We start from the raw sequence: 23,274 nt of genomic DNA on the forward strand, positions 1-23,274 counted from the left end.
ATCATGCGGTATCAACCGCAGGTAGATGTGGCGGAGACAATAAAAGCTGATGCCTCATACGTGTTTTCGAAAGTATCGCTGGCAGAGACGGTCGATCATCATGCTGCGAGTCTTCTTCAATAAAACTCTGTGAATTGCTGAATACTGCTGTAGTTGCAGCAGCAGCGAACAGTGATGTTTCATCATCGAGGTCGTATACCCGCTCGTTTGGTGATAGGACGGTGAGAAGTTCAGCCTATTGTGAGGGTGAGAAGATGTAAGCCAAGTACTGACCGACTTGAATCAACAGTTTTGTCCCAAGCCTTGCAATTGTATGCGTACCGTAGGAGTAGTCCTACTAACAGAGTGAAACCTCGTCAAGGCTTCTACTCTAACTAGCATTTCTTTGGATATCATTCCTTCAGCTGTCTCATCTTCTTCTGATGCCTATAAGAAAATACCCAAGTCAACAAAAAAACGTATTGGTCAAACATTTTAGCACACCATCACTCATACCTTCTCCTTCCCTTTCCCACGATCAGGAGACGCTATAGGAGACGGCAACCTCGACAAGAAATCACTCTTCTTCCGTAAAACCCCAGCTGGATTTCGACACAAGACACACTCCACATCAACATCCATCACCCATACATCCTTCATACACGTCTCATGGTAGGCATGGCGACATTTATACACCAAGATATTGTCTGGATTGTGTTGATGCATCACATTCGATGATGATGAAGAGACACCCAAAAGTTTCTTACAAATGCCACATGTAGCTCGTGACGGCCGTATCCCACCAACACGCAATGAAACAACTTGTTGTTCCAACGTGTCGACATCTGATGCTGCGATACGACCGGCGATTACGAGTGTTTCACGTTCATGGATGTGACCAGCCAGCATTTCTTCTAGAAGTGCTCGGTGTTCTCCTAGTGGTACTTGTGGCTGCGCAACAACCAGACGACGTAGTATAGCCTGTAGTGCGACCTGTCCAATCATTCCAGACATGACGGCTCGAGATAGAGCTTTGAATGATTCCAGCATGCGTTTATGACTTGCATCGTTTTTTGGTGGCTTAACTGATGCTTCGTGTTTGACTTCATCACCATCATGTTTCAGTAACAACTGCTGAGGCTGGACTGCCACGTCCAGCAGCTGAAACCACAATCCTTCACGATCAGGTCTCGTCAGTCTCGTAGCAGCACGTCTACACAACTCAGTAGCGGCTTCTACACTATCCTGAGCTTTACTCAGTGCTCGACGAGCCTCCATTCGTAAGCGACGATCTTCAGTCACTATAGCACCTCGTTCAGGAGACACAGATGACTCTCGCATGCTATGTCCACTACTTCGGCTACCTACAGGATTATCATCTTGTCGGGCAGCTGCACTTTTAGCAGCTTGGATTTCCTTATACACGGCTTCCTGTGATGATTCTTTGAGTCCTTCTAGCAGGATACTTAATGCTCCATGTATATCACCACTACGTTCTAATATCCAGACGGCAGCTTCTGTGATATTATGGGATCTACATGCTTGAAACATGCGCTGTAAATCAAAAGGATACCCTTCTGATTCATCAGTCACATGAATAAGATATGGGAGCACTGATTCGGAATTCCGTACTGCCAAGAGTTCTACATATCGTTCATATATCTCTGTAGGCAGTTTCATAGTCTCATTTCTAATTAGTGATGGTCTCTGAGGTACTAACAATCCACGCAAGTACATCCACTCATACTCCACATGACCACTACTAGATGCAGCAGCCAACTGACTAATTACACCAGAATGAGCATCCGGAAAGAACTGTGATATAATCTCAGCAGTCTTCTCCGCATCTATCTGGACTAGCTGTACCAAGGACGACATGACTTTAGACCTCACGGCCATCCGATCGGAATACAAGATACTTTTATCCGACAAGAGTTCTCGTATACACATGAATGATTCAGCGGTTCGTACTGAATCATTCAGATAGCAATCCAATACTTTATCATACTGCTCGTCCTGTCGATACTGAGCTTCACATATCTTCCAAAACCCAGCCTCTTCAAACATGATCAGGAAGGCACTGGTCTTGCTATACTTCCATCGTTCGAGCAGGACCATAACGGCATTCTGTCGTTCATTCCGAGATCCATCGTCCTTATACATGGATAAATCCGTCACCATAGCTTTTAACACGTCGTCAGGAAATGCTAGAAAGGTGGTATACCGAGCGTAATTACGTGCAAGGAAGGCATATACAGCGACTTTATCAGCCGTCAAGACATCATCTTCCACAATCAAGAGCAACGTATCAGCTACCGACTGCCGGGATACTTCATCACGTACATGATATCCACCTGGTCTATTCAGTCCAAAAATATCTTTGGCTGGTATTTCACCTTCCAGACTCGGATCCTCAAATGCTTGACCAATAAATTTAAGGAACTCTCGTGGATCGTGTCGGAATAATAAACGGACGTATGGGAATGGTGGATCTCCTAGTCGTAATAGGGTTGCTTCGACAGAGACTCCTTCTGGTGGCCAGAATGCGTGATATAGGGAGAATAAAAAGTTGTATACGTCCGTTTTGGCCTTGAGTGCTTCCTTGGGTGGTAGTATACCAACAGGGAAGGCCTTTCCTGTCAATACATATGCTAAATATACATACAGGGCATATGTGGCGTCTTCTCGTGCAGATTCTGCCCATCCACCGACATCGCCATTAGCAGATTCAGTGTTTGAAGTAGAGGGGCGTTTTCCTGCCGTCTTTTCATTCTCTGCTAATATCGTCAAGATCTCCACAATTGGGCTTATATAATCCTTTAGTGCTCGATTATAGACAAATATCAAGGCATTATACAGTCCTGATGCTTTACATAGTTTGAGCACACCATGTACATCGATACTGGATGGGTCGAGTTGGAATATAACTTGTTCAGCTCGTGCAAGCCATCCTTTCGATTTATAATATTCTATAAATGCTTTAATCACGGCAGGATGACTGACATTTGTCAGTCGTTCCCGAGTAGCATAATCCTCCAGCATTTCAAAGTATACACCTTCCAGATCAGCATCCGAGAATTTCTCAAAGATTTCAGTTAGGAGGAAATCTTGTCGATTGACTGCTATACAGGTCTCAAAGCACACTGTAGCGAGGTGTTTGTATGAGGAGCCGTCTTCCTGATGAGGTTCATATGAATGCAGAGACATATCTACATATGTGGTCAGCAAATCCTTTACTTGGGAAGAGACCTGTCTACGTCGTTCAGCGTCGTCAGCAGGTAAGGATCCCGCCGCCCTGCGATAACTGCCAGAGTAAAAGTCACATCCTAAAGCTAGGGCTTCTGTAAAGTTTCCAGTTCGAGCCAATGAATTGAGACGATCGGACCATTTTACTAGTTGGATCATTGATACGTCTTCTTGTCCCTAAACATGTACCAAAATGTTAACGAGCTAAAAAAAACGGGCTCGTCCTTGGCAAATATACGCTGCTTACCAAAACAAATATCCGTCCCTTAAACATTCGAATGCTGGAATAGCATGCCAACTCTGAGAAGGCTAATGCTTTGGAAAAGTAGTCGTGTGTTACTACTTTTCTTGGATGGACTGTACTTCGTTCTACAGCTTGCATGGTGGCAATATCGAACACAATTAGGTCTTGATGGTTCGTCATGAGCAACACCAACTAGAGTTTAGGAAAACGAAGTGATCAGCAAAGAATTGCTAACTCAACAACGCACAGCAAAAAAAGCAACATAACTTGAGTACTAATTCATACCTGAGGATTGAGCCATTGGATTGCAACTATATTCTCTGGTCCAAGCCATTCACCCAAGACTACGAATTGCGGTAATATTAGGGACGTCTCTGTGGCTCTTCTACTATCGAGAGTTCGTGTCCTGGATGCAGTGACTCTCATTACATACAATTTGAAGCCTGAGGAAGCAGCCAAATGTAATGCATCTGTGACAGGTCGACCTGGTAGCTGCGACGACGAAGCTACTAGTGGACTCCACGCCAAACAAGCACAAGGCACAGCTTGTTTTGCAGCTAATGAGGCACTAGTAGTCCTCTCCTCTTCTGGCGTCCATGACAATTTGAAGAGGATTTGAGGGACGGGTCGAGTAGTGAGAACTGCCATCTTTGAGAAAACATAAAACGTGAGGGTTTTGAAAATAGCAAAAAAAATCGAAGAAAGACAGTGAATACCTTGTATGGTGTTGACAAGGCAATCAATCCATGTTGCTCAAGAATATGTTTGGACGATGACATGGCTGTCATAGCATATATTGTGGAGGGGACGATGGGCCGTCCTAGAGCATCTGGTCTTCCATGTATCCTGACAGAAGTGACTGTATTTACCAAGACCATTTTTGAAAAGATGTGCAAAAAAGCAGCACCCTGCATTGATGACAATACAATTAGCATTCACCAATTTCGACCACATATATAGCATTCATGGATTTACCTGGTTGTCAGCAGAAACAAGTTCTGCTTTGCTTCCTCCAACAAATCCAACGTGAATTATGGAAGCACCTGGCATGTGTCCATCCTTTCTACCATCTAATCTCTGCACAGGTGGTAGCACTCTCATGACTATCCGTCTCTGTATGTCCCAAACTACTACAAATCCAGCTCCATAACCGGCTGCTACTGTTGATTGATCTGAAGATATTGATAGTGATGTGACTGCTCCATATTCCACTAAGAAAGAGTAAACAAACAAATCAGGGACGTCAAACAGAAGGTTATGCGTTTTACAATCGAGAGGTCTTTACTTGATTGATTGTCTCCCAGCACTGAATGTAGCGTTTGAGCTAAATCATACACCAAGAGTGCTGAACGAGACGTTCCAATGACTATCCACCCAGACACCTATCAGAGGCCAAAAATCAGAAGGTGTCATTCACTGGATTGCCAAACACCTTTGCTCACGGCTATCACAGACGGTATACCAACAGTAGCCTGTATCGATTCAGCGCAGACATGATCTGAAATCTTGCTAAATGGAGTCCATTGAAAGACATCATTTGGACCTGGTGGTGTTCTTCCAGAACCGCTTGTATTACTTTGAGCTGGAAAAGACGAATCGGTATAGTTTGCAGATGATTGCGTGGCTACTGATGGTGGTCGTGGCGATATTTGATCTCGTAGAGGCACACGGGGTTTTACAGATGATGCTATTGATGGTGCTACTTGTCTTATTGTACTCGTGGTGGATATGCGAGATGCTAGGGTATCCTTAGACGCCAAAAGACCGTGAGAATGTTGCGCAAAAATAAGGTTAAGGAAATACCATTCTTACAGTGGATGGAGTTCTAGATAGATGTCTTGATGTGCTGTATGGTAAAATATCTGATGTTGATGGAAAATGCCGCAGCACTTTCTGTCTGGAGGGTTCGTCCATATCTAATGGTGACAAAAAAAGTGACTCAGACCTCGGATTTTGTGTCCTTGACAATTAAACTTGTCGTTGACGAACACAGTTTGATACTCACCTTGTGCTTTCAAAGCTGCTTCATACATATCAGCTTCTTGCAAGACACTTGCCAAGAGAGCATCAGCTTTAGCCTTCAAAGTTGTGTCTTCTGAAGACTGTATTAACCTGAGGAGATCAGCTTCCAACATTCTCATTCCATCAGCCGAGCTGAATACGACATCTATTGGAGCGAATGCGAGATCTGCTTGCGATATCTGCAAGCTATGGAAGCGGGATTCGAGCATGGCTAAAGTTGACGCTGATGGTATTTGATCTATAAAAGTTCCAGAGTCAGGATGCGAGATCTGACTTGATGAATGAAGGGGGCAATAGGTTTGTGATGTATACCTCGATTCCTGACTTCGACTCCATTGATATATCCAGTTCTAGGTCGAAGGAGAGAGTTGCGCTGTTTGAAGTCGTCCAAACATAACCCGACAACCATTCCGTACCTCTTTGAGAAGGCGCCTTTTCCCTTAGTTGGACTTGAAGACATCAATTGCAGCAGAGACGATCCACTAGCACCTCGACTGCTGGCTCGACTGTGATTTCCATTGTTTGCCTCTTCCATGCCGAGTCCAAACTGACGAGCAGAATTAGGCCGAGCAGCATCTAGATCTATGATGGGACGACCGTCATCGTCGTCTTCGTCTTCGTCGTCATCAGTGTCGTCCTGTCTACCAAATCGATACTGTTTTGTTGGAGATGAGGACACTTGGGAAAGGGCATCGATTCCAGCCATGTAGACTTCGGCAGAGCGGTCGGCGATACTGTCGCTGCTGATGACAGAGATGGTCCTTCGAGACATAGCGTCGTCTTGTCAGAGAATTCAAATTAACATTAAAGCTTCCACATGATGTTTGGTTGGATGAGCTACACGCTTTGAACAGAAAGAGAGTAGGTCATTACGCGTCGAAATATTATATAAATATATTCATTTAATGCGTGACGCGTTACAAGTAGCTATATTTCTTGATTCTTTCTCACATCATCGAGCTACTTTTGACCATTTTGCAACATCCTTTCGGAGCTCTTGACGAAGCAGTAAGAGCGATTGCAGCTAGATCTGATATTCCTATCTGTATATACATATGTAAGCTGGCGAACTAGTTGCAATCCTCACCAAACAAGTACCACAAGACGCTCTATATAAAAGGAAAGCAAACATCGCACTCTGGTCGAGGCAAGCTAATCGAGGTACAGTAGCTCAAGTAGCTTGCTCGTGACATGCTTCAGCGCCGTTTCGAACTCCTTTACTCACTCGTTCCTTCCAAAATACCTATTCCACAAACATCATCAGATTCTCGTCGACATTTGATATAATCTATCGACGAGATCATTCCTCATACTTATCTATAATACATAACTTATTCATCTTTTTGGAAATCATGGCCGACCAACCACCGAACAAGAGGCCGTTGGATGCCTCTGATCACAATCAACCTGCTAAAAAACTACATAGGACAGACACTGTTGGCAGTCGGAATACTGCCATAGATTTATCCATAGTCATTCCACTGGGCGTAGCTTCGAGTAGCTCGGGATCAGGCTTTAGCATCAAGAAGGGCAACGCTAAAGCCTCTGAAACTCCTCCTCAAGGTCCTCATGGCACTCCCAAGATCAAAAAGGCAATGAAACCTACGAAAAGGCCTTTAAAATCATTCTCTGATGATATTAATGATGATCCTTTTGGTGAGAAATGGGTTGTCAGAGGATCGCCTGAAAAGCACAAGCCGCAGTCTGAAAAGTCGACGCCATCTTCATCACATGAAGTCGTGCCTGAGATGAAGAAGGAATCGGGCTGTGCTGGTGCTGAGAATAGTAAAAGTGATGCTAAAAGTATAGATAGTCTTTCGATCAAACCAAGTGTCATTAGCACCTCGCCATACTTTGCACCTGCTGATAGTAGTAGTAAACCTCCACAAACATTTACCAGTATCGGGCAGCCACAATCCACCACTAGCCGCCAAACTGAAGTGTATGCTGTTGCTGCTCGTGCCAGGCAAGTCGGTTATGGTTTTCTGTTCATTCAGCTTTTTCGACAATTTTAGTAACAACAATTTCTGCAAGTAGCCCGCCGAGAGTGCTAGCTCCTGCTACAGATGAAGCTAGTGAGGAAGAAGAAGACGGTATAGAGTACCAACGGGCTCAAGCTGATTTATTTATTGCCGAGCCATCAAATGTCTTGGTACCGCCATCAGAATTCGATATACCAGTAATAGATAACGATGCACAGCTAGCTTCTCTCATGGAGGCCTTCCCCGATACCGACTTGGTTGAGATTCAAAATGCTCTGGACGCTTGTGGAGGCGACGCATCAAAGGTGCCCGAAATATTATGTATACAGGAGACCGAGGACGAAGACGATGATGACGATGTAATACAGCGAGGTCGTAAAGGATCTAAACGTTTTCGCAAGGCACCTAGAATTGGTGCGTCGTCACCCTCTGGTAGTGTTTTCGTCGTACCAGATGGAGCAACAAGCAATTATGTTAAACCAACCAAGAACCGTGCACAAGTCAAACCAGCACCTACATTAGCTCCTGAAATCGTCAAACCGGCCAAGAAAACCTTGCCAGTCAAACCAGCACCTATACTAGTGAACTCTGACGATATGGAAGTTGACGACGACGAATTGGAGGACGATGACGATACCATAAAACAAAGGCTCATGCGTGAAGAAAAGGCACTGTCCTTCTTTTCCATGGCTTCTATTGACGATATAATGGAGTATACGAACTGCTCTGTTGATGCTGCTAAACTCGTACTACAGCGAGAACGGCCATTCTCCAGTTATCGTGCTATGAAAAAGGCCTTGGCTTCTGAAAAGAAGTCCAAGCATCTGCTGGATAAATACAACACTACGATGGACTCTTTTGACTCTGTCGATCAATTTGTTAACACCTGTGAGAAGACTGGAAAAGAATTTGCGGCATCATTAGAAAAGTGGGCACAAGAAGACGATGTAGTCGTGTCTCCAACTAGATCCAGGAAGGCACCTACTATACCTAGCAATAGCATGGAGGCAGACGATGTGGATATAGAGAATGATGATGATGATGAGTCTGATGGCGGTATGGCTCTTCTCACAGTGGACGATAAAGAAGTGTCGTCAAAGCTAGTGACACCGAAGTTACTATCGCCTCTAATGAAACTAAAGTCTTATCAGCTTATTGGTGTGAATTGGCTATATCTCTTGTATAAAAGTGGTCTTGGAGGAATCTTGGCTGATGAGGTGGATATTCAAATTTCTGCATGAGAAGCGTTGGTCTGGGTTGTTTTTCTTGCCTCACACTCGTTCTCAGATGGGTTTAGGAAAAACTGCTCAAGTTATTGCCTGGCTCGCCCTTTTAAAGGAGAAGCAAGAAGGTGGTCTATCATTGATTGTCGTGCCCTCGTCAGTGTTAGGTGAGACGTGTGGATAATAAGATATGCTTGTGCAAAGTTGTCAACCTTTTTTTGGCTGAGATTCAGCATTCTAAATTCCTTCGTTGCTAGATAACTGGATGAGAGAATTCGAGCAGTGGTGTCCTGATTTACAAGTATTCCCATACTTTGGAAATCAGAATGAACGTTATGCACAACAACGTGAATTCAAGGACGATATTAACAGCTATGACTGCATACTCACCACGTATAATCTGATATCGAGCAACAAAGAAGATCGCAGCTTTTTCAAAAAGCTGCCTATTCAGTCAATGATACTTGACGAAGGACGTAAGTGGAGTCATATCATGTCATCCATTCGCACAGGTTTTCAAATCTTTTTTTCTTCCCCTTCAGATATGGTCAAGGTTCGACACCAAACATTTCTCTTCGTGTTGTTGTCTTTGGTTGGATACTAATTCGGTTCATCGCTTAGAATATGACGTCAAATCGCTACACACATCTAATGAGACTCAAAGTCAAGCAACGTTTGCTGCTGACTGGTACACCATTACAAAATAATCTCATGGAGCTTCTGGTGAGTGCTTCGTGTTGTCGCAGTGTCTTCATTCCATCATTGGATTTGACCAAATGTTTTTTGTTCAGTCATTATTGACCTTCATCATGCCCGATATTGGTGAACACGTTGCAACTCTTCAGCAAGTGCTACAGACAAGGTCTACTGGTGCTGAAGCTGTTGAACGAATAAGAGTCGCAAAGAAGATTATGAAACCGTTTGTGTTGAGGAGGAAGAAGGATCAAGTGAGCATTCAATTGGCTGCCGCACTACCGGGCCTTTTGTTGGCACTCATCTCAGCATTACTTTTTTCGTCTTTCAGGTCTTGAAGGAGCTACCACCTAAAATATCCCGCAACGAATATTGCACATCTACTCCTCGCCAGCGTAAACTATACCTAGAAATCGAGTCTCAATCGAAAAAAGACTGGGCAGTTGCAGAAGCTAGCAAGAGTCAAAAGGGCAAGAGTAAAAAGGATCAAGCTGGTGCAAAGAAAAAGACGTTTAACGTCTTGATGCAATTACGAAAGGCGGCCATTCACCCCTTGTTATTCAGACAACTATATTCTGACGATACAGTTCGAAAGATTGCTCATGAACTGCAACGAACTCCGGAATATTATGATACCGATTACGATCTTGTATGTGAAGACTTGTCGGTGATGAGTGATTTCGAGATTCACTGCCTGTGCATGAAGCATTCGGTAGGTGTGTCAAGTTTGGCAATCCATGACAATAAGATCTAAGCTTTTTTGGGTACAGGTTTTGCGCCCTAGATTGCTGACTGAAGAAGCATGGATGGATGCTGGCAAGATTCAGAAGCTAAAGGAGCTACTTGTACCCATGAAGGAGAACGAGGATAAGGTTTTAATTTTTTCGCAGGTATGCTCTTTTGAATTTTGAGGTTGCGATTTGCGTTTGCTAAATCATAAGTTCTTGATTTCTGATCTTTTTTTGTTGACTTTCAATAGTTTGTCATGGTTTTGGACGTACTCGAGAAAGTATTGGAGTCGCTTCATATGAGCTTCACGAGACTGGATGGGTCGACGGATGTTTCGGATAGGTGAGTACACTGCCCAGAAAAAGGGTATTCGCAAGGATTGATGGTGGTTACTAATCCATACTGTCTTTCTTCTCGCAGACAAGATTTGATTGACGAGTATAATGCAGTCGATTCCAATACGTTTATATTCCTCCTCTCTACCAAAGCAGGTGGTCAAGGATTGAATTTAACAGCAGCTAATGTAGTCATTTTCATGGTAAGCATTACGAACGATATGATTCTCATTTCTTGGGTCTCACGCTCTCCTTGACTTCTCAGGATCTAGATTTCAATCCCCAAAATGACTGCCAAGCAGAATGTCGAGCTCATCGAGTAGGTCAAACAAGACCTGTCACGGTCTACAAGTTAATCTCATCCAACACGATTGAGGAACACATCCTGCAGCTCTGTGAACGCAAGCTTGTGCTTGACGAGAGGTTTCAAAAGGGTGACGAGGAACGAGACGCAGAGTCTAAAGAGAGTGAGAAGGCGCTTATGGAATTGCTGTATGCTGATTGGACGCAACGTGCATAAGTTATGGAAGAGTTTCGTGGCATCTTTATAGAACATGAATCGCTGGTGGTTGGGAGCGCATGTAAAGAATATAGAGCATTTGTATGTGGTGATGCGTATATAGAGGTATTTGTAAGCTGAATGGTCGAAGTTGGGTTGATCGGGTGGTTTCTTGACTGGGTATCTTCTTGTTGCGTCATCCTGTATTTTTCAGACGGTTTTTGGGGCTGGTCCTGAAAGATCAAGCTGGAGACGATGGCCGCGTTCTCACAATGCGGTAAAGACTAGTGGCACCTGAAGCTATCAGATTAAAATTTTCTTGGACTTGAAATAGCTCTGACGATTACAACTGTTAAAGTTTCTTTCAAAACGAGCGAGACAGGGAGAGAGATACGATGCATATGTTGACAAGCCAGAACAAGCCAAGAACAAGCCAAGTACACGCTAGCTAGGCTATAAATGGTTTGCAGTCAATCACTATTAAGATCTTTGCTTGCTGAAGCACGAAACTTTCTGCAACCACAGACAACCACATTTGCTACCTCAAACTAGTGGATATGATTGTTTCGCGCCGGATCTCGACTCAAATATCGCTTATATCAACTCAACAATGCACAGATATGCACTCAAAATAATCCCTAAGCAACCAAGCTGTATGTTCTATAGAAACCCTAGAAGTAACTTTACAAGACAACGTGATCTAATACTGGGATTGGTGGTCGTCTTCAAGGGTATCTTGCCCTCCTTCAACGGCCTCCTCTGTTTCTTCATCTTCGTCCTCCTCATCAGGCAGGTTCGTTTCGAACGCTTCAAGTAGAAGCTGTTGGTCATCTTGACTCAACGAGTGAGATTCAAGGTACATCTATGTAACAATATTCTCAGAGACCGGACTCAAACTTAGAAAGACATGAGAGGCTTGCACTTACTGTTAGCATCTCTTTTGGAGACGCGTCAGAGTGTAAAGGATGTCGAAGCGAGTAGTATAGTTTCAAGAGAGTGGCTGCAATACTAGGCCTATCAACACAACAGAATGGTCGTCAGCATACAGGGCTGGCGCACAGAACCACAACGGCTTTGTCGTGCTTCTCTTGCCTTTTCAAGACTTGAACGGCAAACATCAGTGCTCCATCAATCTGATCTTGCTCAATCAGATAGCGTCCAAATGATCCCAAATGTGATGTTCGAAGCACCACTCCATAACATTCGCGACTATTGATCTGCGTGTATATGGAATGTTTCACCTCATCCTATGGAAAACTGAATCAATGCAAATCATCAGTGTTGTGTTTTTCGTTATGGACACTTACCTGCATACTCATCAAATCTAGTCCTCTATTGGTTTGCATGTGCTCAAGAAGTGGTATGAGAGCATTATTTGGTAACTTTGACATCGTCACCTGTTTTCAAACATGTAAGTTAGAAAAACAAAACTCTGGTGATTGATGATGATGGATGACATACATACATTGATCTTATCTTGAACCACTGACGAGCTAGGCAACGCATACATGGCACTCAATACAAAATGTGTGCATTCACCAATACAAGAATCAGACACCATCGATGACAAGGTGTCGACCAGCAATACTTCGTCCAGAAGAGTGACAAATGGACAAACATGAAGCAATTTTGTTACTCGTCTGAGTCGTAATGGAGTGTCTGCAGATAATGTAGTGTTGAGTATCAAGCGAAGGTGCAAACCTGTGTGAAATCATTAGACCTCACCAACTGCATCTTGATGTGACTTGAGGTAACCGACAATGACTCGCGACACTAGCGTCGGAAGTGAAACCATTTGCGAGAGCTCCGGAGTTTGCATAACATACTCAATGGCTCTCAACACGACGCCAAACTGCTCAGCAAAGAAAGACATTGAGAAAGTCACATTGATCAAACGAATTTCAACAACTTACTTCACCAAAGTCTACCAATCTCTGCAACAAGTTTTCCCATAAAACTTGGTCATGGATGCCAAAATCACAACAAATGTGGCATATAAGCTCCACTGCCAATGGGTCTTTGTTGTGATTCATCCATATAGTTTGAGATAGTGCCCTCTTGTCGCAGGTTGCAAATTCCTTTAGTTGAAGGACGATGCGAAGATGTTCGAAATCACAGAAATAGAGTAGAATTTGAACATAGTTCCTGCAAAAAAAAGCGTGCGTAATGGTTCGAACTATCTGGCATTACAACACAACCACTTTTGCACTTACGCAACATCCGCCTTGTTGATATTATTTTCAGCAAGAAGAGATGCTGATGCAATCTTGAGTAGCACAGATAATGCTCGAACACGTGTGATTGTTTGGATTTTGGATGATTGCTGGGAGAGAGAAAAGAAGGTTACAGGAAAGTTGTATATCAGAATCAGAACATACCCATACACTCACTTGATATGCGTAATTCATGAGCAACTGTATACTCTTTTCTATGGGTCCATACGACATCAAAGCAACGAGGCGAGATCTTAGAGCGATTTCAGATTTCATGTATGGCGAACCCTCTGCAGCTTGTAGTCGTACAGAGGGGAGCAACGTTTTCGGCAAAGATTCTGCTACCGATGACAAATCTTCTGACAAAGAGACCTGGTAATGACTTGTTAGTTTAAGAGCAAAAATGACATATACTGGGATTATGATCTACCTGTATCAACCCATTTCGAACTCGATCAAAGTCCAATCCATGTCGTTTTGCGATATCACTCGCAATACCATGCAAGTCGAAGTCTAGAAAAAAGCTATATTGTTAGCTCTTCGTCGATTTTGTTCTTTTGAAACACACTGTTCACATACCGGCATGATTCAAAGCTCTCTCAGACTTTTGCATATAGAGCTGAATCAGAAGATCTGCTGGTCGATTCAAATAATCAAGTAGATCCTCCAGTCCAACACTACGTAATTGGAACTCGGATTCCGTTCTGACCAGGAATCCTTTTACTCTACTAGTCACAACCTCAACCTTCTTTCGTAACTCGTCGTCCTACCCAAATTGAACGAGTGAGAACATAAAGAACGATCGTGTCGACACAAGCACCCACCTTATCCGAAACTCCTTTCGACCAACGTTCACATTGAGTAAGTGCATGCTTATATGCCGATATTCGATCTGGCCCACATGCGAATTTGCCAGCAACATAGACTGACATTTGCACTGCAGCTTCTGAATTTCGAACTCTTGCGAACCATGTTTTCAGATCTGCAAAGTTGGCTGATATCTCTGATGGTGTTATATCAGCATTCTATCACAATGTGTGTTCGTTAGTTCATTCTCCAAAGTTTTGAGAGCTTTGCCAATACCTTCGGGACTTCCACCATCTTGGTCAAAATGTCCATATAAAACTTGTCTTCAGACAAGCCAAGTGGAGTTGATAATGGTACCAGACACAAAATTGTGTCCTTGTTTATCTCTGCACTCAAGACTCGCCATGGGTCCTTGATGAGTGCATGGAATGGGAGACGTCTGGCTGCCATAGGAAAAATCTACCACAGAAGCATCAATCAGATCCCTCGATTTGATTATATCTCATTTCTAGCCCCCATTCATACCTTAGAGAGATTGGCCATTCCGGCATCCCTGACAGCATCAGAATCGGACAGATCTATATTAATCGCAAAACGTGAGACTCGCAGAACGGTGCAATTAATCACTCCGAAAGTACTTACGCGACTTGGCCTCGACCAACTCCTCGAGAGTTGGCTTAGTATGTCTACTATACTGCGAAAGATTTTCAAGGACGAGCTGTCCTTTTGCAGCGTCTTCATGCACTGGCTGCAACTTGAGAATCTGGGCAAATACATATTGTAATCTCTCGTAATCGTATGTCGAGATACGAGGCAAGATACTATCGAGCAAGACATTCAAGAATTTTTCCTTATTTTGAATATTATCTAAAATCAGGGCCATGCGATATTCATAGTCTTCATGGGTTGCTTGTGAGTTCGAGACGAGAAGCTTTCGAGCGTGCTCGAAAATAACATAATCATCTAAGAAAAGCACCATGAGTAAACGCGTATAAACGCTTTTACGGGCATGACAGAATACCTTCTATAAAATAATCACGAGCGAATTCGATCACAGTTGTGACATCCAACTGCGTTTTCTCCAGGAATAGTGGTATAAGCTTGCGTTGATAATCTCCATTCCGACTGTTTCGGAACATTCCATCGTCAAACGGTATTCCTAAATTAAACGATGGATGAGGAACAGAAAAGAAACAGAGAAAACATGAGGCTCTTCCCCAGTGGCTCACCAAGCAGACGGAACTGATGCCACCATTGAGCATTCGCTGCTAAACCTTGACAGTCCACCAAGAATCCACGTTGTTTCCATGCAGTGCCAGCGATGACTCCAATGGTTGCAAGGGTCAACAATCGACTGTAGTCTGTAGCGACACTTGCTAAACCACTCTGAGTTCAAAATGAGACAAACGAAAAGATTCAAGAGATAAGGTCATGTCAAGTACCTTGAAGGATTCAAATGCATATATTTGAGGTACATACAACATGTAACCGATACTCAACGACTCGTCAATGTAGCGGGAACTTAGCACCTATATACGAAAGAAGACGTCAATACTTCCATGGTCCAAGAATTAGACGAAACTCTGTGGTCTCACTTGTTGAAGAAGACTTTGTACGGATATCAGCTGCTTCTCATGCTCATCCGTTATATTGAAGGGTGGCAGAGACTCTACGCTTCTAGTCGCGATCTCAAATACTTGCTGCCAGCACGCCATGGCAGTTTGCAAACTTCTTGAAGTTCGCAGATACTCGGTCAAGGAAAGACCAAGAGAAACTGGATCAGCGTCCGGTCTGTGTTTCCCACGTGAATCAGTTGTATCAACATCCTTTTTCAAAGTGCTGATAACAAATTCACCAACACTATTCATCGCTTGATCTGTCGTGAGGACGAGACCAGTTTCGTGGAAGGAAGTGGTGAAAAGTGACGATCCATAGTCGTCACCGAGAACTGCTACGTCTAAATCGGTGATTGCGGTTTGGCTTGACGAGGCAAGTGTCGTTGGATTACTCAAGACATGCGAGTAGTCTCCAGCATCACACTGCGTGAATACGATGTGTTGAAGATCGTATGATTTGAAGTCGTCCAAGAATTCTGTAAGAGGCATCGGTGAGATGTGTAACAGAAACCGAGACTGTCAGTTCACAACATACCAGAGAGGTCTCCTTCATCACAAACGGTCAATGCTTGTTCTGCCAGCTGTCGTATACGACTTGTCAAACGATAATTGTGCTAATTAAAGTAGCCTCAGTTAGTCTCGCTCTACAAGGAAAATGTTGGTTCTCATTGCTAAAACACTCAAGCCATTACCTTGCCATTCTTTGAGTCTGAATACACATGAGTATTCTCCGTTGCATACTGAGTCACAAATTTTGCAACTCGCATAAGACATTTGGCTGTGCGGGGGCAAGGAAACTTATCATACATCTCCTACAAAATATTGACGACGTTACTTTCAATGACTCGACGGCAAACACTTGATTTGAGCTTACCTGACACAACGAGAAAGCCGGTTGAAAATCGCCATTTTTGGCTGCCTCTTCAGCCACCATTCCTCGAACTTCATCTCTTCCAAACCCAAGAACTTCAGCCAAATGATATAATGATGAGACAGAGGTCGTGTCGCGTGTGTTGACTCCAGATTCACGGTGTACCGGAGAATCATTAGCGGCGAGTCCAGAATATTTGAAGATCTTGAATGCAAATCCAGCAACAAGTTTGCGTCGTTCACTTTCTAACTGTAGATCCTTGATATCTTTAAAGATATCAAACTCTGTTGCCAAGACCTTTATAGCTCTCATTTGATGAGCACATTTTGCAGCATCAAATCCTGTATCAACACTAGTACATTTGCCACGAACAGATAAATCTTGTATTACCGAAGCCAACATTGCACCAGCTTCAGCGATAGTTTGGAAGTGTTGAATTTCGTCAGGAGCTGTTGTGTTTTTACCTAACGAGCCTTTAGATAAAGTGCTAATAGTCTCTTCACACCACATAAACACTTCTTTGGCAGCCGCAATAGCTTCAGCATCGTCTATCGGTGGTTCATTCTCGACATCGAATTGTTGCTGCCACATCCCGTCACTTTGTTCTATAATGGTTTGGGATTCTTTTCCTTCAAGTAGCAAGAGACGTGCTCGGGAAGTATATCCATTTAAGGACAGAATACGAATTCGTGCTACTAGAGCATCTGATCGATTCAGATGACGATATGCAGCGACAAGTCTCAACCCATCTTGCATGGCATCCAATGATTCAACCTGGCCAAGAATATACCAAAGCAAATCTATTTTAAAAGTGGTTGAATTGATGACGGTCACCAGATTGCAACTGCATTGAATCTTACTTCGTGTCTGTCCCAAATCGGCCAAGTTGAATTTCGAAATCCCATACTTTGTCAACATCCGTCTTAATGACATTAGGCGACATTGCTCTCTGAGCTCGGAAGCGTGACGAGCAGGCTCTGAAGGATGAGCCTTCTCAGTCGCATTTTCGGGCATCCTGCTAATTGTTGATTGAATGAGCTCGTCAACAGAAGCAGACCACGGGACCGGGCATCTCCTCATCACCTCGAGTATAACGCTCGATTTGATATCGGCACTCTGAATCAGCGGAATGAGTGCGAGCACTCGATCTTCCCAGGGTGCTATAGAAGAAAAACTCATTGATCGATTGTTAAAAGTACCATCTTCTCCACATTGACTCTACCTTCGATATGAGGCTGTACAGGTGAATCCATCAAGTCTGTACAATACTCTGACAGAATGTCATCACTAGATAGTGCATGTGCGGTAGAATACAAGCGCAAATGTACGACGACAGCATCCTCTAATAATTCAGGAGCAGCGACACGATCAAGCAGTTTGATTGCTTTTAAGAAAATGCGTTATTTCCGAGGTTGGTATGTAATTGATGACACCACATACCAATATCGCTTGGGATCAAGCTCGAATATTCAGCGAGTGACAGGTACATCTGATGAGAATCCCACAGATTCTTCAAATTCCTCAACCTAGTCAGCAAGTCATTGGACTTTGCACTCTCCGCAGGCATGGCATTTATAGACATAATATTTACATATGCGGCTGGTGTCGGAAGACCAAACATTTCCAGCATGGATTTCGGCTTCTGTTGCAGGATCTCTATCAACGCTGCAACTTGTAATGCATTGTGAGGTCTCCTCTCTGTAAATTCTACAGCATGAGCACGGTCTTGGACCCAGGAGATAAACTCTGACTCTGCTTCTAATGGCAACAATGGAATGACTTCGTTTTGAATCCATGGAAGATAGTCAGACAGTGGCTGCGTCGCTGGGATGCTGGATAATACATTAATCAATCGATCTCGTACAGCCGTATCTGTTAAATTGATGGAATCCATGATTAGCAGGGATTCGTACTGTGCGATTTGTCTTGTCAAGAGCTCTACCTTTGCAATGTCGTCGCCAAACTACGACGACGGCATCCATATCACCAGATCGAGCGTGCTCCATCATATAATTTGCCAAATCCAACATGCGAAATTTTTGCCAAGCTACGCCATCAACAATATCTGTTGTTGTGTTGGAAGATCGTGCTCCAAGAAGTTGATACGTTGCCAACCGACATATTGCAGAGTGTAGTGAGGCAGATAAGTCTGCACTTTGCACTTTCGAGGCTGCAAATGACAAGAGACGATGTATTTCTTTTGCAGATGGAAGGACCAAAGATGTGCAGAATTGCGCACAAAAGCCTAAGTCCTGTGATTGCAGAATCGAGTCAGACAACTTGACTTGAGATATACTGAGCAACTTCCAGATGTACCTTCACGTCTTGCAAGTCATGAAGAAGGGTTTCCACCCAAGATGCACATTCCGTATACGTTGGAATATATTGGCCTTTGAGTATCGAAGACAGTTTGGCTTTCAGCAAGACCTACACGCAGAAAATCAATCTTATTCAAGTCTCCAGTGAAAAATCGCCTTGTTTGGCTTTTTGCTTTTCCAAGTTACCTGAAGATCTAACGAATACTGAGAAGCAAATACTCGAGCAGCCTCAAAATCTTTCGCAGCAATCAGATCTTGAAACTTTTGCAATGGCACTGTTTCCACTATAGCATTTATACAGAGAGCAGATCCATCTGAGGTAGCAATGTACATTCCATTGTTGACAGTCGAGTAGATGCTATGAATCAAATATGGTGCAATTTCCGTTTTGATGTGCAGCAAGACTTCCAGTGTAGGTAGCGATAAAACCTGTATCGAGTTCTCGAATGCTGCTACCACCACCAAGTCTTCTAGGAAGTCCGTGGATTTGGTCAAGAGATCAAAATCCAACAAGCCAGATATCTCAAATCGGCGTAATATGTGCAGGCTAATAAAATGTGAAGAAAGATGTTGAATTAGTATAGTTGCGAGATTTAGGCAGGACAGCCATTTCCACGTACTGTGGCAGGTTCCATATTATGAGGTGGCCTTGGTCGTCTAATGTGATCATTCTCCTTCCACTTGGATTGACTTTTGTTGTTATGATGGACGATCCTTCCAGATCTTTGCGAACAAAGTCAAGCTTGAATGACTTCTGATCCCGCTCTGACACCGTCCAGACTGATAGAGGCTCTTGGCCTGCAAAGAACTTAGCATAATGAACACAGAAAAAAGCCAGCCTAGTTTCTTTCAACACCAACCTCGTCCAGCGACAATGAGCCTCTGACCCTTCCATTCCGACGAGTAGACTGGTATGATGTCTGTCACGTCTTCTAGTAATCCTCCGTCTTGTTCGTTGGCTTTCCCTTGAATATCCTCATCCAACGTGATAACTTCAACCAGTATGTTGGACTTGATCTACGTGTCAACGGTGGTGTGAGCAAAGTCCAAACAATGTACGGTAATAATATTGATCTTGACCTTCATAGCCATCTCCAGATCGTGTTTGGCAAGCGCTGTACTAACTGCTAGCAGATCGACATTCGAAAACCTCATTAATCGAAGATCGGACAGCACAACAAGTAACTGTTCTGTCTTGTCACTAACAGAGTTTGGAGAGACTTTTCAGTATCGTATTTGTAGTCCTATTGTATCGCCAAACGTACTTTGGGTTGCTGGCAAATCGCACCAATCGAAACGTTGAAGCATCCTCATCGTTCTGAGCGATTTCTTGTGAGAATACGACACGTCTCGTCGGTACATGAATGAATTGTATCATTCCAATATGATATGCGACGACCATGAACGTGGAATCACGATTCACGGCTATCTGTTCCGGCAGAGCATCTGCGAAATCATGAAGTTTTGATCAGAATCAACAATTGCTCAAAACTGAAGCTTAATCAATAGTCCATACCAACAGTAATCGTAGCCAGATGCTGATGAGATGACGATGCATCATATATGTGAATGTCCTTGTTGTTTGCCAAGCACACAATGTCGGTCGCAGCCAGAGATTTGATGTCGCTAAATGATGAGATCTAGGAGGGATTTTGTTAGTTTGGAATGATTTATAACAGTTTAAAATAGTTTCAAACCAGATATATACTTGATCTTGATTGTTAAACTCGACGACACATTCCACCTTGAACAAGTTCTTGTTTTGCTCAATTGTAGTTGGTTTGGTCAACTTCAGAGCGGTTGATCCAGCAATAGCAGAAGGTCCAATGTCTGCCAGCATCATATACGTCAATTTCACGAGCTTCTAGTGTGTTCTACGGCGTGATGCCGAAGCTTCGAATTCGACTCATTTGTTCAGTGAAATCGAGCAGAGTCAGAATTTCGAGGCGAAACACTCGTCGCGCTGATGTTAGTGAAAAGTTCGTTATGTTTCACGTATATGTCGTGTCTTCTAAGTTTTACATCTATCACGTTTCTATTCTCTGTTTGATGGTATACTACAGGTTATTACGTTGTACGTTGGGAAGGACAATTGTTCATGAAAAGTCTCATTGAAAGGCTCAAAGCTTTAGATACACACACTTGAGAACGCATCAGCGAACAGTCTGATGAGACTAGCGTTGAAAGAGGGAGAATCTACAAGACCGTTGCTTTGGTGAGCGCCAAGCTGGTACCAAAGATTCTTTGTAGAAAAAGACTCTTTACCTTGTGCTGAAGGGTGTCGCTTAGGCTAAACGCCGTGTGCAGAGCCGGCACAATGTACCGTTCTTCCAAAATCTTGGACCATGAATGGGTTCACTCTCCTTGACTCCAACAGCAAATACGGGAAGACGCCCGTGCTACCAAAGTAACCCGGAACAGCATGTTGCAATGCTGCGAGAAGATTGTAATATGGTTTTAGTAACCAGAACATAGCAAGATCACCCAGGAATGTTCACATGCCAGATAGACAAGGCAAGTGAGCTTGGAAGCTGCTTCTCCGTTGTCTCTTGGCAATCCGCCGTTCTACGTGACTCTTCAACGTCAGGTAAGCAGCATATACGCTCTTCCCAGGTGCCCATCCACTGGTGAGGTGCGTGTCCTCAGCTGCTTTCTTGAAAGACAACCCTCAGGCGCAAACCACGAAATTCAGTCGTGGTATAATCAGCCAGCCGTGCGCCATTTGGATCCTTGAAACCTTGTGGTAGGGATTGCTGAGTCTTCTTGAAAGATGATGGTTGGTGAATGGAGTGGGAAAGGTTTCTAACCAACTGGTCAACGGCTGACATGTGTGCCTATTGCAGAATGGAGGAGTAACGAGTCAGTAGCGTAGAGTGCTCTGAAACTGAGAGCAATTCAAAAATAGCAGCAAAAGCGTAAAACAACTTAACATCCGTAGATGCAGGGCCAAGGAGCAACAGAGAGGGTAGAGGAGGAGCCATCCATATCTTGGGTGACTTGAAATACAGAGTCTCCGGCTAGATTTATTACAAATAGAGTAAACAATCTAGTTAGCAAGGTCTGCAGGAACTTTTGCGGCAAACTCATTTGGGACAGGACAACAGCAGGATGGAGGGACTGTAGTAGCATATCAACATAGGAAGAGCTTACCTGAGCAGCTGAGATGCTTCTTGAGTGGCTGTGGTGCCTCTCCCTCTGATTCTCTAGTGAAGTGTGTTGTGTTTGATTGCAGAAGTTGCTTGCAGGATGTCAACGTATTTATAGACAACGAGACCCTTGGGAGACAATTCGAAATTAGTTGAATAAGGCACATTCCCGCGCAAAATGAGTGGTTGTTGCTTAATTGAGCCTTTGAACGCGTCACAATCAGCTGGTCTTCTTGTTTTCATCATTTCGGAATGAACATCGTAGAAATGCTCAAGATCTAGCGAGTAGGAGACCCTGACGTAATTCCAATACAAATATATACCTATCAGTCATGATTCTGACGCTTTCTTGTATCTGTTTTCAGTGCTAAGCTTCACACTGCTGGACGCCTCAACATTTGAGCATTTGACCAACGCGCCTACTAGTAGTACCGGAACACTATTATGGAGATTAATCAAGCAAACTTGATTTTATAATGTGATTTGCCAGACCTGATCTTGCATGAGAAATTGGCTTCTATTTGAGGCTCAAATACAATGTTTTGTTACATTTTCACAGGCGCCATACAATTTACACAAAATCTAATACTGAGATTTATCGTCATCATCATCATCATCATCATCATCATCATCATCATCATCATCATCGAGTGTAGCTTCTTCTCCTTCCACTTCTCCCTCTTCTCCAACCGTTTCCTCAGCTTCACCTCCGTCCTCCTCGTCAGGAAAGTCATCCATCTCGAATGCAGCAAAGAGAACTTGCAAGCCTCCTTCACCCATGGTGTGAGATTGAAGGTACATATGGTAAAGACGACAAGCAGGGATGGTGTTCAAAGCAACAGCCACTGCACTTACTGTGAGCATCTCGTTGGAGATGCTTCAAATTCTAACGGAAGTCAAAGCGAGTAGTATAGTCGCAAAAGAGTGGCTGCAATACTGGGCCTGCGAATACAAGAAATTGGGCGTCAGATTAAAAAGGAGTAGCACAGACAATGCACGAACTCGTGTGATTGACTGGATTTTGGATGATGATTGCTGATAAGCGAAGGAAGAAAAGGGTTACTCTACGATGACGTACGTAAAATCAGAATACATCCATACACTGACTTGATGTGCATAAGCCATGAGTGACTGGATACTCTTCTCCATCGGACCATGTGACATCAAAGCAACAAGACGAGGTCTTAGTGCGAGCTCTGCCTTCAGATAAGGCGAATCCTCTGACGCTTGTAGTTTGACAGAGGGTAGCGACTTTTCCGGTAATGATTCTTCCACCGAGGACAGATCTTTTGACAAAGAAACCTAGTAATAACTTTTACTTCAAGCGAAAACAAGGCGCTGCTCAAATAGT

The 23,274-nt window shown here is 43.6% G+C and overlaps 3 protein-coding genes across 3 annotated transcripts; 1 reads left to right on the forward strand and 2 right to left on the reverse strand.

The window, feature by feature from the left end:
- Position 1: 1 nt before the first annotated feature.
- On the reverse strand, positions 2-6,263 carry SmJEL517_g05856 (uncharacterized protein; the record flags this gene model as incomplete). The annotated part of the gene is made up of 13 exons (XM_031171782.1): positions 2-235; positions 322-426; positions 496-3,402; positions 3,473-3,661; positions 3,755-4,117; positions 4,186-4,377; positions 4,445-4,680; positions 4,755-4,851; positions 4,912-5,217; positions 5,282-5,385; positions 5,475-5,729; positions 5,804-5,841; positions 5,908-6,263. The coding sequence occupies 13 exons, from the start codon at positions 6,261-6,263 to the stop codon at positions 2-4; spliced, it is 5,382 nt and encodes a 1,793-aa protein (XP_031022249.1).
- A 580-nt stretch (positions 6,264-6,843) lies between these two features.
- On the forward strand, positions 6,844-10,973 carry SmJEL517_g05857 (uncharacterized protein; the record flags this gene model as incomplete). Its single annotated transcript, XM_031171783.1, has 12 exons — positions 6,844-7,465; positions 7,507-8,690; positions 8,761-8,863; positions 8,954-9,172; positions 9,239-9,249; positions 9,318-9,419; positions 9,488-9,643; positions 9,721-10,101; positions 10,160-10,279; positions 10,369-10,460; positions 10,539-10,656; positions 10,719-10,973. 12 exons carry the CDS (start codon positions 6,844-6,846, stop codon positions 10,971-10,973), a joined length of 3,363 nt encoding a protein of 1,120 aa, XP_031022248.1.
- A 679-nt stretch (positions 10,974-11,652) lies between these two features.
- Positions 11,653-20,617, reverse strand: SmJEL517_g05858 (uncharacterized protein; the record flags this gene model as incomplete). The annotated part of the gene is made up of 34 exons (XM_031171784.1): positions 11,653-11,814; positions 11,879-11,966; positions 12,069-12,199; positions 12,260-12,349; positions 12,418-12,611; positions 12,678-12,804; positions 12,866-13,097; positions 13,166-13,275; positions 13,343-13,537; positions 13,596-13,678; positions 13,745-13,931; positions 13,990-14,190; positions 14,249-14,431; positions 14,498-14,550; positions 14,615-14,935; positions 14,994-15,131; positions 15,202-15,358; positions 15,415-15,501; positions 15,568-16,064; positions 16,124-16,202; positions 16,281-16,400; positions 16,463-17,259; positions 17,320-17,619; positions 17,682-17,843; positions 17,900-18,331; positions 18,402-18,711; positions 18,776-18,886; positions 18,964-19,324; positions 19,398-19,575; positions 19,638-19,794; positions 19,858-19,978; positions 20,043-20,223; positions 20,294-20,417; positions 20,486-20,617. The coding sequence occupies 34 exons, from the start codon at positions 20,615-20,617 to the stop codon at positions 11,653-11,655; spliced, it is 6,801 nt and encodes a 2,266-aa protein (XP_031022247.1).
- Positions 20,618-23,274: the final 2,657 nt, after the last annotated feature.

Source organism: Synchytrium microbalum (assembly GCF_006535985.1).
Source record: "Synchytrium microbalum strain JEL517 chromosome Unknown SmJEL517_scf0062, whole genome shotgun sequence".
Lineage (NCBI taxonomy): Eukaryota > Fungi > Chytridiomycota > Chytridiomycetes > Synchytriales > Synchytriaceae > Synchytrium > Synchytrium microbalum.